General features: G+C 44.6%; 1 protein-coding gene across 2 annotated transcripts in view; it reads left to right on the top strand.

Annotated features, from left to right (window-relative positions):
* Positions 1-13998, top strand: part of LOC310800349 (kinesin-like protein KIF21A) — a 102069-nt gene extending 88071 nt beyond the window's left edge. For both annotated transcript variants that reach the window (XM_083662948.1, XM_083662949.1), the window contains 3 exons: positions 1006-1176; positions 9862-10061; positions 11155-13998. In XM_083662948.1, coding sequence (XP_083519074.1) covers positions 1006-1176; positions 9862-10061; positions 11155-11242 — 459 coding nt within the window. In that variant the 3' untranslated portion in view covers positions 11243-13998. The remainder of the gene's footprint in view (positions 1-1005; positions 1177-9861; positions 10062-11154) is intronic.
* Positions 13999-14576: the final 578 nt, after the last annotated feature.

Below are 14576 nucleotides of genomic sequence, written 5' to 3'. Positions count from 1 at the left end.
CTTACCTCCGCGGAGACCCGGGTTCAATTCCCGGTAGTCTCTCCCAGTCTCAAATATTAAGTTGAATCGCTGCGCTCCGCATACTACATAAGTGAGTCTGTACCACTTCACAGCCACTGCTGGTTTTTGAAGGCGGTTTGAAATTGAATGAGTGACAGGTCGTAGCACCGATGACAGAGCGGTTCGAAAAATGGGCTGCGCCTCCCGTGTCGTCTGATCGCAAAGTCGTTACTGATTGGGGAAGACTGAATCCACCACTGGCATATCACTGGCCAAGCGAATGGTTCCCTCCCATAACCAGCCGGCTGAGGGAAAGTGTCCCAGACCCAGAGAGAGCTCTGCAGCATGCAGTAACGTAGTGTATCAGACCCAGAGAGAGCTCTGCAGCATGCAGTAACATAGTGTATCAGACCCAGAGAGAGCTCTGCAGCATGCAGTAACATAGTGTATCAGACCCAGAGAGAGCTCTGCAGCATGCAGTAACGTAGTGTATCAGCGTAAGAACTCTCATGGGTCTGGTGTTGAGACTAAATTCCCGGTAGCAGTACTCCAGTTCCGGCTTGATCAGACGTTCCTACAGCCACAATTGGCTGTGTCTGCGGGTGGGAAGCCGGTGTGGCATGAGTCCTGGTCGCTGCACTAGCGCCTCCTCTGGTCGGTCAAGGCACCTGTTCAGGGCGAGGGGAACTGGGGGCCATAGCATGATCCTCCCACGCGCTATGTCCTGCCGGCGAAAGTTCTCGCTGTCAGGTGTCAGGTGAAAAAAAGCGGCTGGCAACTGCACATGTATCGGAGGAAGCATGTGCTAGTCTACAACTCTCCCCAGATTGGCAGAGGGGGTGGAGCAATGACCTGGACTAGCAAGGGGGTTTGGTCAAGTACAATTCGGGAGAAAATAGGAGAAAAATCCAGGAGAAAAAAAAAATACAAAAAAGAACTACAAACACCTCTATAGAAAATCCTACCTGGAGCACCGTTAACACCTCGTGTGTTTTTCTGTTGCAGCTGTTTGATGTGACTGAAGGCTCTCTGGGCAGCATCAGCCCCACGCACAACTTTGAGCCGCCGCATTACGATGGCATCGAGTCTCTGGTGGTCCAGGGGGACATCTTGTTCAGCGGCTCCCGGGACAACGGCATCAAGAAGTGGGACCTGGACCGCAAAGACCTGCTGCAGGTAGGTACTGTACTGGACTGTACTGGACTGGTACTGTACTGGAGCTTTACAAGACTGCTTTGAACACAATGCATCCCTGAGGAAGACCGCTGTTGAAATATTGAGTCATATACTAAATAAGTACTGTATTGAGGAAATAGATTACAGCAGTAGGCTACATTTAGCTAGCAGTTTGGTTGCTGGGGGCTGACGCACTAAAAACACTTGAAAGGACTAGTGGCAACTAGATGCCGACCGATACGTCACCTCACGTCTCCTGTGTCGAGTCACCTCACGTCTCCTGTGTTGAGTCACCTCATGTCTCCTGTGTTGAGTCACCTCACGTCTCCTGTGTCGAGTCACCTCACGTCTCCTGTGTTGAGTCACCTCACGTCTCCTGTGTTGAGTCACCTCACGTCTCCTGTGTTGAGTCACCTCACGTCTCCTGTGTTGAGTCACCTCACGTCTCCTGTGTTGAGTCACCTCATGTCTCCTGTGTTGAGTCACCTCACGTCTGCTGTGTTGAGTCACCTCACGTCTCCTGTGTTGAGTCACCTCACGTCTCCTGTGTTGAGTCACCTCACGTCTCCTGTGTTGAGTCACCTCACGTCTCCTGTGTTGAGTCACCTCACGTCTCCTGTGTTGAGTCACCTCACGTCTCCTGTGTCGAGTCACCTCACGTCTCCTGTGTCGAGTCACCTCACGTCTCCTGTGTTGAGTCACCTCACGTCTCCTGTGTTGAGTCACCTCACGTCTCCTGTGTTGAGTCACCTCACGTCTCCTGTGTTGAGTCACCTCACGTCTCCTGTGTTGAGTCACCTCACGTCTCCTGTGTTGAGTCACCTCACGTCTCCTGTGTTGAGTCACCTCACGTCTCCTGTGTTGAGTCACCTCACGTCTCCTGTGTCGAGTCACCTCACGTCTCCTGTGTCGAGTCACCTCACGTCTCCTGTGTTGAGTCACCTCACGTCTCCTGTGTCGAGTCACCTCACGTCTCCTGTGTTGAGTCACCTCACGTCTCCTGTGTTGAGTCACCTCACGTCTCCTGTGTTGTCACCTCACGTCTCCTGTGTCGAGTCACCTCACGTCTGCTGTGTTGTCACCTCACGTCTCCTGTGTCGGGGCCAAAAAGATTGAACACAATTTGAACACACCACAAACACGGTAACTGTTCTGCACCTGTATGAGACGTGATTCATGAAACATTAAGAGAAATGTAGAAATGTAGAAAGTAGCATTTGCCTACCATTTCGCTCACTTAAACAGTTTCGTAATATATTGTACGTAGCTGCTTCCAATTGAGAATATGTCTGATAAAAAGTCCTAAATGACACTGGCGTATGTCAGCCCTTGCCTGGTGTTTTGTTGAAAGGAAGAGGCGGAGGTGAAAAATGAGGAGAAGCCACACCCGACCTGCCTCTCTTCCAACTCCTCCCCTCTGGCAGACGCTACAGAGCACTGTACGCCAAAACTAACAGACACAAAAACAGTTTCTACTCACAGGCCATCACTCTGATCAACACTTAAAATCTTTCACATGAACACTTTTGCAAACACTGAAATCACTTGACTTCACTCTGATCACTTTGAACACCTTGCGAGCTTGAACACTCAATGTGCAGTAAGTGTAACCTGTAGCACTACCCCTGGCCCTGTGTATATAACCTCCCCTCTCCCATGTACGCAGTGCACACCACACACACAAAATTGCTACTATATGTTTACGGTCAAACAACTGAACCCCCCCCTTCCCCCCACACACATTTTAATACCTTTATTTGTGTTCACATTTAGACAAAAAATCCTTGAACACAAACAATAATAGATGCACAAACAATGGGAAATCTCATAGTGACAGATGTATCTAGGAAACAGCGCCTCCTCCAAATGTGGCGACTGCCAATTATTGCAGAAATAGAGCAGAATTTGGCCAGAGCCTTGGCTCTCTGTCTGGGCAGTCCTGCCCTCTGCAGGCCACTTAACGGCCAGCCTATGGACATTACCAAGGCTTCCAAATATGAAAACAAGCAATTTACAATTATACCCAAGCTGTATAATGGCATCCTTGAGCAGTTGGTATTTCAAAACCTTGGTGATAAAAGCTTCTTCCAGACTGGAATCAAAAGCACACCCCACTTCCAAAATGGTGGCCTCTCTGCTGTCCTCATCGACGACAACAACATCAGGTGTATTAGCTGTCACATTTGAAAATATGTCATATTCAGTATTACACAGTTTGAACATGGCAGTTGAAACACGGGAGTGTTTATAGATTTCAGCAGAGGATGGAACATATGACCTTATGTCTTTAACTAACAGGTCAACAATTCTGTCATGTCTTGCAATATTCATTCCCTTATATACAAAGCAACCATTCAGAATATGAGACATGGAGTCAATGACTGGATTATGGTCATGGTGTAGACAATGAGGAGAAAAGGTGTTAGGATACCAGAGAGAGAGATTGAGCCTGGTCGGAAGGACTTGTAATCTGGCTTTAACTGTAAAAATGTCCTCATCATCAACTGCATGGTTCTTAAGTATTGCGTGTGAAACATTATGATGTACAGCAGGGAGGCAACGCAAGCAAGCTTTCCCTGTAATTTTAAACCAGTCCAATGTTGTTGTTGTCTCTGTTGTTGTAAACTTACGAGGGACCTTCGTGTACTAGCTGGTGCTAGATGTTGTTGAGTGTCAATAAGAGTAGCCCTTACTGAGGTCAGACAGTCAGTTATAATATCCTCAGATGCTAATACAGTATCCGAGTCAGGTTTTACCCAGTTCAGGGAGACTCCAGTTCTTACACAGAGGTCGTTGAGATCAGGCCAGTCCGACCAGACCCCAAAACCAGCAGAGCGCGTGTCCATCTTGGAATTGGGCTTCCTTCTGAAACCCAGGAAACTCGGCTCACCCTCTCGTGCGCACGCACGCACGCACGCATGCACACACACACACACACACACAATTACTGAGAAATATCTGGTCAATATTTGATGCAAAGTCTCCTTCACAATGAATGGTAAATAACTGTGCAATACCTAACCTGATTGTATACATGTAGCTTATTTATACATGTAAATAACTGTGCAGTACTGTCCAAAATGCAGCCGAGCAGCATTTTGGTAAACAAACCGCATCACTGGGTGGCAACGGCAATGGAACCCTATGGAGCCTGAGTTTGAGCGTCTGACTCTAGCCGGCTGACCGTGTTTACAATTTAAAAACTGCGACAGTTCACACAACTTTAACATGACATACATATATTATACATCAAACTCTTGAGCTACTTCTGCTCTCACTCAGAATGTCAAAATATAAGCGATGTGATGTATAGTTTTTGAGATATTAACATTTGTTTGGCACAACTCATACTAGTTTGCTGTGCGGTAAGGTTACGCATTTTTGGGTGGCAGTGACGTCACGCTGATTCGTCCTATACACACACACACACACACACACACACACACACACACACACACACACACACACACACACATACACACACACATATATGATATAGTCACACACACACACACACACACACACACACACACATATACGATATAGTAATATACTGTATATATATATATATATATATATATATATATATATATATATATATATACATATACATACGAGGGATATCAGCCGAGCAGCATTTTGGTAAACAAACCGTGTCACTGGGTGGCAACGGCAATGGAACCCTACCTATGGAGCCCAAGTGGCGCGAGGCGTGAGTGTCTACTCTAGCTGGCTTGACTCTGTTTACATTTTAAAACGGCGACAGTTCACACAACTTTAACACGACATGCATATATTATACATCAAACTCTTGAGACTGTGAATCCAGAAAGCCTCTCTTCTCAGCAGTTTGTTTACAATGTCGCCCCCTCTCTGTGAGGAAGCGACTCTCTCAATCCCCTAGAAATTGAGAGTGGCAGCAGAGCCATGTTGTGCTTGGGCATAATGACGCGCTATTGCGTAGTCCATGTTGTGATTACGGATGGCCGCTTTGTGTTCGGCAATGCGGGCTTTGAGCGCCAGTTTGGTCTGGCCAACATATACTAGCCCACATGGACATTTGAGAATGTACACAACATGTGTGGTGCTGCAGTTTATGAATGAAGTGATATTGTATTTCTTGCCGGTACATGGATGGACAAAATGTTTGGTGTCAGATGAGTTAGAACAGTCTGTGCAGTGACCACATCTGTAAAAGCCAGAGAGGGGGGGGGGGGGGGGTAACTTGCAGGGAGGGGTCATGGCGCTGTGTACCAGTCTGTCTCTGAGTGAACGGGATCTACTGAAAGCAATGTGAGGGGGTTCAACACACAAAGGTTTCATGGTGGGGTCGTTTTGTAGAACATGCCAGTCTTTTTTTATTATGTTTTTTATTTCTCCACCGATAGGGGAGAACTCGGTTGCAAAAAAGAGACGTGGTGCGGCATGGATTTTTCAAGAAGGCGGGCTCTAGGAGTGCGCACAGCCCTCTGTGCATTTTAGGATAAATTTTTTAATTATTTTATTTGCTTTTAAAGCCCTTAACGACCTTGCCCCACCCTACCTCTCTGAGCTGTTGCACTTCTATGCACCTTCCCGCTCTCTCAGGTCAGCTGACCAGCTGCTCCTAACAGTGCCTAAAACTAGGCGTAAGCTCAGGGGGGACCGTGCTTTCGGCGTAGTCGCCCCTAAACTGTGGAATGAGCTGCCGCTGCAGATCACTGTCGCACTTTAAAAGCCTCCTTAAAACGCACCTTTTCTCCCTGGCTTTCGACACCATGTAGGATGTTGATTTTATGATTTTATTGTTTTATTGATTTATTGTTGTTTTATAGTTTTTACTGATTTTTGTGCTGTTTCTTTTGTTTTTACATATTCTTATCTCTTTTATTGTTTTATTGTTTTAATGTTGCCTATGTTTTTTCTATTTTTATTCCTTTTTAGTTATTCTACGTATTTTTATCTATTTTATTGTGCTGCTTATTTCTGTTCTGTACAGCACTTTGTGCCCCTGTGGCTGTTAAGGCGCTTTATAAATAAAGTTGGATTGGATTGGATTGATAGGCTGTTTTGATGTCCGTCTCGGGATAGCCTCTGTTCAGGAAGCGTTCTGTCATTTCTACTGCTTTGTGCGTAAACTCCTCGGTGCTGCAGTTCCTTTTTAGTCTCAGGAATTGACCTGTGGGAATTAATGAGTTGCCTCGGATGATGGCTGTCGGCTCTCAGTAACGTGTTTCTGCTGAGAGGTTTCCGGAAGATGGTGCTCTCTAAACCTCTGTCCGTTTTTATAAATGGTTAAGTCTAAAAAGTGTATTTTGTCCATGGAGTGTTCCACTGTAAACCGTAGGTGGTGTGTGGTGGAATTGATATAATCCAGAAAATTATTGAGTTCATCAGTGGTACCAGTCCAAATAAACAGAATGTCATCAATGTACCTTTTCCATAGTGTGATCTTGGAGAGAATTGGTTGTTAGCTGAGTTGTGAATCAATTTATTTTCCCCAAACCCCATGACAAGACAAGCATACGACGGTGCAAAAGAGCTTCCCATGCTAACCCCTCGTCTCTGCAGAAAATAGGAGCCTGCATACTGGAAATACATTTTGGACAGGACTATTTCTGTGAGGGTTAGCAAAAAATCATTGGGTGGTAGCACCTCAGTAGGGCGAGTTTCCAAATAATGTAACAGTGCTTCCATGCCTGCATCATGAGGGATGCAGGTGTAAAGGCTTTGAACGTCACATGTTACAAGAGCAAAATCTTTGTCGTCACTGTTAAAGGAATCTAACAGTGTCAACACATCCATTGTATCTCCTAAGTAGGAGGGAAGTTTGGGGACACATTTCTTTAAGAAAAAGTCCAGGTACTGTGAAAGGGGTTCTGTAAGACAGCCGATGCTGGATACTATAGGTCGAAGGGGCGGATTAACCAAGGATTTATGGATCTTGGGGAGCCAATAAAACACAGAACAAATGACAGAAATTATTTGTCTTTTTCAGTAATCCAGCCTCTGGAGAATGCTGACTCCAGGACCTGATCAATTTGGGCTTTGTGTTCATTCACAGGGTTAGAACTTAAGGGGGTATATATATATATATATATATATATATATATATATATATATATATATATATATATATATATATATATATATATATATATACTGTGGGTGCAGCAGTCAAGGTCTGTGAGCTGGGACTTGATGCTCTCATCATATTGTTCAAGACTTAAAATGACTATAGAACCATCTCATCAGCAGAGCGAATAACAATGTCCTTTCTTTTCTCCAATTTATTTAGACACTCTAATTCATCATTTGAAAGGTTCAATTTTTACAGATTTTTGCCAGATCATCTTCTACCAAATGACTATAAGTGATGATAGAGGGATTTAGATTGGCATGGGGAAAAAAACGTGACTTTTTTCTGGATGGTGTAGCTTCTCTTATGTCATCAGTGTTCGAATTTCTTAGGATGACATCACCATTAGATAACACATGGAAGAATTTGAATGTGTCCACTTTTAATTTGAATTGGTCAACAGTGTTAGTAGGACAGAATACAGCAGTTTCATCATGGCTGAGGTTTAGACCGGAGATGTTAATTACTGTGTCTTCTGGTTGCTTTCGGAGCGACGCAGAGGTTCTTGGGGAAACATAAGCCCCCCTCCTCCTCTTCCCCTTCGTGCCCCTCCTCGTTTGCCTTGTCGCGGCTTGCCTCGGGGTGGTCTGCCGCTGGCGTTGCCCAAAAAAGGAAAGCTGCTGTGCTGGCTGTCTACGTCACTCGTCTGCGAGGAATCCCATTCGCTGGCAGAGGTGGAGAGTGTCAGCCTGTTGGTCCTGGGGCAACATGGAGGGTGGGGCTTCTTCGGGCGTTGTCTCCTCTCATTTTTCCAATCAGACGGTCCCGTCAGCATAATCCTTAATGTCTCTTTCATATTTCTTTAGCTTATAATTGTGTAGTTCTTTCTGGAAGGATTTGATTGAAGCTGTGATTTTATTGGTGATTGTGTTCAATGTTTCTGTGTCAGCTTGTGCTTTGATTTTGGTTTCCAATGCAATGATTTCACCGTTTGTCTTGTCTTTCTCCGTCTGTTCCCATTTCTTCATGAAGTCAGTGTCATCCAGCTTTCAGGAGATCCCATTCACTCAGAGACAGACTGGTACACACAGCGCCATGACCCCTCCCTGCAAGCCTACGTGGTTACCCCCCCCCCCCCCCCCCCTCTGGCTTTTACAGATGTGGTCACTGCACACACTGTTCTAACTCATCTGACACCAAACATTTTGTCCATCCATGTACCGGCAAGAAATACAATATCACTTCATTCATAAACTGCAGCACCACACATGTTGGCTAGTATATGTTGGCCAGACCAAACTGGCGCTCAAAGCCCGCATTGCCGAACACAAAGTGGCCATCCGTAATCACAACATGGACTACGCAATAGCGCGTCATTATGCCCAAGCACAACATGGCTCTGCTGCCACTCTCAATTTCTAGGGGATTGAGAGAGTCGCTTCCTCACAGAGAGGGGGCGACATTGTAAATAAACTGCTGAGAAGAGAGGCTTTCTGGATTCAGCTAAGCATACCGGAGCAGCTAGTGGCCAGCTAGCAGCCAGCTAGCTAGCGCGAGACTCGTCATCACTCATTCTTCCTTCAGAGTCTCGGATGCGCGGGTCCTCTAACCACTGGGAGGTCGGCTCCAATGGCTTCACGCGATATACACGTTATCAATACACAGTTTCCAATACCGACCCATTATTCACATGGAAGTGCCAAAGAGTTTAGCTCAGACACAGCCTTCTTCGGCTGTGTCATTTTGGGTTTCAACTGCTCCACAGCGCCGCCGCCGGAATTATCGGTTCTAATAATCTAATAATATTTTGTAGACATTGTTACCTCCTGTCTACATTGCACTTCTATTGAATTGAAAATGAATCTAAAATTCAAGATCACAAAGTACATTTATTTGCATTCATTTGATTCCCAATCATGACACACTGGTAAGAATTATTAATATCTAATTAAAAATGCTTTGAAATGCAAAATAATGGCATTTTAAACATGCGATACAAAGATGCGATTAGATTAACTATAGTCAAACGATTAATAACGCGATTTCTCTACCCTTGACCAGCCACTCAGAGTGATTTTTCTACCCCTGACCAGCCAATCAGAGTGATTTCTCTACCTCTGACCAGCCACTCAGTGATTTTTCTACCCCTGACCAGCCAATCAGAGTGATTTCTCTACCTCTGACCAGCCACTCAGAGTGATTTTTCTACCTCTGACCAGCCACTCGGAGTGATTTCTCTACCCCTGACCAGCCACTCAGAGTGATTTTTCTACCCCTGACCAGCCACTCTGAGTGATTTCTCTACCCCTGAATAGCCACTCAGTGATTTCTCTACCCCTGACCAGCCACTCAGTGATTTCTCTACCCCTGACCAGCCAATCAGAGCTATTTCTATCACCAATGACCCGACGCCGATTCAACATGTTGAATCAGCGGGAAAATCCGCCGTCAAAGCAGACTAGAGCCAACGGTGCGGGACACACCACAAATACTAGCGGTACAAGCCGACAGCCGACTGTCAGCTTGGTGTGTCTTTTTATGCAGAATCCTGGGTTATGACAGGTATGACTGACTAATTATTATGCATGTGTGATTAAATACTTTATTTTCAATCGTTTCTCCAACAGCAAGTGCCCAACGCTCACCGTGATTGGGTGTGCGCTCTGGGCGTGGTCCCCGGCTCCCCGGCCCTGCTGAGTGGCTGCAGGGGAGGGGTGCTCAAACTGTGGCACACGGACACCCTGGGGACCTTGGGTGAGGTCAAGGGTCACGAGAGTCCCATCAACAGCATCTCTACCAACAGCAGCCACCTGTTCACCGCCTCTGAGTGAGTCTCACACACGCATGCACCCACGCAAACATCCATGCATATGCGCACGCACACACACACACACACACACACACACACACACACACACACGATATTCTTGATGCTATGACAAAATACTGAAAAATATTTTATTATTAATTTCAAGAACACACAAATGCAACAAATGAAGTGATACTGTAGCTTTATACTGTATATCAGCATAAACGTACTGTAGTTTCCCTGATATATTCAAACCTACCTTTAAATATGACCGTGGTTTGTTGTACATGCTCTTTTACCAAACCACTTCCACACTGCGGAAGCCACTCCCTTTTTTGGGATTAACTCCTCCCCCGTGGAGCCGCTTTCAGCCATGCTTTTTGTTGCTGTGCATATGTCACACCGTTACGCAGTGTGATGTGTGATGTCATCACATCGGAATATTGCTATTATCAGGATATCACAATATGAATTTTTGATGATATGAATGTGAATTCTAACAATATATCAATAACGATATGATGCAGTGTTTCCCAAACTTTTTTCTGGGGACCTACTTTTTAAAAATGACAAACCATCGCGACCCAATTCACAACAGGCCTTATCTATAAATCATGAGAAGAGTGAATTTGTGCATAAATGAACGTTCCTGACCATTTTTACTGCCATTTCTGCATCACCTTTGTGTTGAATAGGTAAACCAGCCATTTCAAAGAGATATATGTTCGGTAAATCATAACTTTGTTTATGCACGTTATTGAAAACATTTTACACATCAAATACTTTATAAAGGAGACCAAATAAATCCATTAGATGGAGTAAATATTAAATAGGCTATCTCATTGTTTTTATTTCCTCTCAGTAAAAAAAGAAATCAGCTAGCTTTATTTGGCGACCTAAATAAAATCTCCCGCGACCCGCCTGTGGGTCCCGACCCAGTCTTTGGGAAACACTGCGATATGGCACACCCCTACTTACCGTTATATATATATATATATATATATATATATATATATATATATATATATATATATATATATATATAATATATATATAATACATATATTATATGGCACACCCCTACTTACCGTTTGATATTCCTGTCTTGCAGTGACCGGACGGTGAAGATCTGGCGCGCCCGCGGTGGCCTGGACAGCACCTTAGAGACGGACAATGCAGACGAGGTGGCCAGTAACTGAACACAGTGCCCCCTGCTGGCCTCTACGCTGGAAGGACACTTAAGAGCAGCCTGTAATGCCGCTGCCCTGCACTTTGACGCCCTAACTTCTAGAGCCCGACAAAAAATCTCAGCAGAAGCTAGAACACCAGTCTTTTTTCAAACTCTTATTCTACATATTATCCATGACTCTTTGCAGAAGACACGCTTGTCTTGTTTTTCTTTTCTTTTGCTCGGTCTGCGCCTCGGATTAACTACAATAACTCAGTAAGGTCAGACACCTGCACATGTACTCAGACGACGTGTCATTATTACACACTCACAGACAGTCAGCTTACATTTACGCCGGAGACACACCAGATGCAGTGCGTCACAGAAGCGTTGAGCAGGAGCCTGGCCATTCAGACCAGACTCCGTGCCCGTCACAACTACTGACTTCATGCCTGGCGGCTCGCGTCGAAAATAGACCAGACCACGTAAACTCTCGCTGCAGGACGCGGTGTAATCAATCTACACAGTTAACGCTTCCGTGTCAGAGAAGCTTCTGGTGTGTCCCCGCCTTTAGTGCTGTGCCAGCATACAGACATACACTTGCCCAGAAAAAAGGGTACCAGTGTGGTTTTTTGGAGGGGAAATAGACGTTTGGTGGAAAGAGAGAATGAGGGGAGATGCTAGAGGAGAAAACTTTGGTAGAGATACCGGGTTGGTAGCTGGTCTTCACAACCCAGTTCTCGGATTGTTTTTCTGCACTGTAAGCAGAACCAATGTCCCCGCGCTCCCTTCCCCAAAAGAACAAAAGTGGCTTTACATGAACAAGACAAATCACCGTTCCCCTTGACTTTCTCTCTCTCTGGCTTTTTCCGTGTTCCCCTCCAATTTCAGCAGCTGCTTAAGATCGGCGACCAAAATTGTGAAACTTGTCCTTAACTGTCCTGCACTGTACTTGTGAGCACGATACACTGCAGTAGTAACACAACTCACTCTTAAATACACTACAGTAGTAACACAACTAACTCTTAAATACACTACAGTAGTAACACAACTCACTCTTAAATACACTACAGTAGTAACACAACTCACTCTTAAGCACTTGTCAAGTCTTGCAGAGTACTAGTCTTTTCTGGTTAATTAATCCTACCTAACTCTATATACAGTATGCAGGTCCAGTGTTTGCAGTTATCCACATTCATCCATGTTTCATCGTATGTAGCAATTTATGTTCATTCTCCACATGTGGCTGTCACCCTTTAAAGGCACAGTTCACCCAAAAATGAAAATTCAGTCATTATCTACTCACAGATTAATGCACAAAACAGTCCTGGAGTTTCACAGCAAAACGCTGTGGCAGCATTCTCCTAGTCTGACTGACTGGAAGCAGCCAGAGCAGGGTCTGAGCTCTGAGATTGGCTCCGACCATTTCAGTCGGAGCGGAAGGGAAATCCCTTTCTGCTCCCTGTGTGTCGCTCTCTGCCGCAGCAATGCTAGGTAGCGTTGCTACACGTTGAAAATGGTAAGTTTTGACGAAGTTTTGGATTGTGCAATAAAGCAGGCCTGCTTGGTACTTTGGGTGGATGGTTGTAAAGATAACCGAGCCTTTTTCCTGCTAGAACAGAGTGAGAGTAAGAGCAGCCAGACTCTCTCCTGCACTGGTACAGCGAGAAACGGAGATAGTCTGGCAAGCGAGATTAACATTCTGTGGAAGATGACTAGCTTTCAAAAGTAAAAGAAGAAAAAAGGGCTCCCTCCATACTGCTCGAATGACGTAATCCAAGTCTCGGAAGCGCCGCGATGTCAAGTTGATTTGAAAATATGTGTTTCTTCACTGTAGCCATGAGCTGAAAGTGAAAAGGCAACTTTAAAGTCACCATCCACAATTTGTTATGTGAATGCTGCAATGGTGTTTTGCTGTTAAACTCCAGGACTGTTTTGTGCACAAAAAACGTCACACTCCCTTCCATTGGCATGGGGGTGAGTAGATAATGACTTCATTTTCATTTTGGGGTCAATTCTTCCTTTAAAGCCCTTATCAAACCCCACCACTGAGTCCCTCATCTTAATCCTATGCTGATAAATTGTGGGCTCACCTTCAAAACCCTAAGAGCGCTTCTTGTTTTGGACGGGTGAGGTCCGCCTGATACCATAGTGATGTACTGTGCGTGCGTGTGTGTGTGTGTGTATGTGTGTGTGTGTGTGTGTGTGTGTATGTATAGTATATATATATATATATACATACACACACACACGCACATACGTACTGTATATAGTTTTTTTAGGAGGGACCTTCAAACTCTGCCTGTGCTGTAAGCCTAACTATTTAGACTGATATCTATCTCCCAATTATGGTCCTTTTGGGACCTTCCAGGGAACAGTAATGGTCTCCCTCTTTAACTGGATTCTTTGTCAAGATTGTGTGCCGTGGCTTTTGGATGTTCAGTGGAACAGTAGGCATTATCCTAGTACATATCTAATGTATGTAAGCAATGTATTAAAGAAAACCCTGACTGAATGTTAATTCTGTGGGACCACCAACTTGAATGTAGTCTCACACCAGAACCGAGAGGACCAGAATTGGCAAGAAGATGGTGTTGCGAGCAGCATAATGCTTTGTAATGAATGGAGCCTTTGCTCCAGTGAGGTAGCAAGTTCTGTTTAGCGGCCTGCTTTTGGTTGTTTTTGTTCATTCAACATATCCTGGACGTTCCCCCGCTGGACTTTTAGTAGCTGTTCCCAAACGGCTGATTCTGTAGCCATTCTAATGTCAGATGCCTGGTGAGAATAAATGCCATCTGTCAAAAAACGGCTTTGTGTGGTTTTATTTCTAATAATCGTGAGATGACTCCGTAATCCTTGTACCCTCCTGGTCCGGCTGGCCGAATTTAAGGGTATTCGTGTATCGGCTGTTTGGAAATTTTTGGAACGAAACGTCTGAAATTCAGCCCAGGTTATTTTTTTGTTTATTATGGTAATTCACCTTGCCAAGACTAGAAAAAAATCATCCTGGCACCCAGAAATTCACATTTACCTCACCTTACCCCTAGGATCCAGCTGCATGGTGATTGACTTTCATTATAACTGCCTTGGCTTTTTGAGACCTCCGGGAATTGTTTACAAAATTCAAGCATTTAAAATTTTTCTGCTCTCATCCTGGACCAAATACCTTGAAATTTGCCTAACTTTGGAGTTGGTTGAACATTTGGTGGAGTTACAACAAGGCTTCAAAAAAATCCATTGCATAGTTTTCCCATTGGTTTCAATGTTAATTTAGCAAAAAAAAAAAAAATCGACTCCCAGGTACTTTCCCCAAAAATAATTATTTTTCTGATCTTACACCTCTCAGCTCGAGTCAAGACATCAAA

The sequence above is a fragment of the Poromitra crassiceps genome, assembly GCF_964638095.1.
Source record: "Poromitra crassiceps genome assembly, chromosome: 30".
Classification (NCBI taxonomy): domain Eukaryota; kingdom Metazoa; phylum Chordata; class Actinopteri; order Beryciformes; family Melamphaidae; genus Poromitra; species Poromitra crassiceps.
The sequence above is the reverse complement of the archived record's forward strand: the minus strand, read 5'-3'. Positions and strand labels throughout refer to the sequence as shown.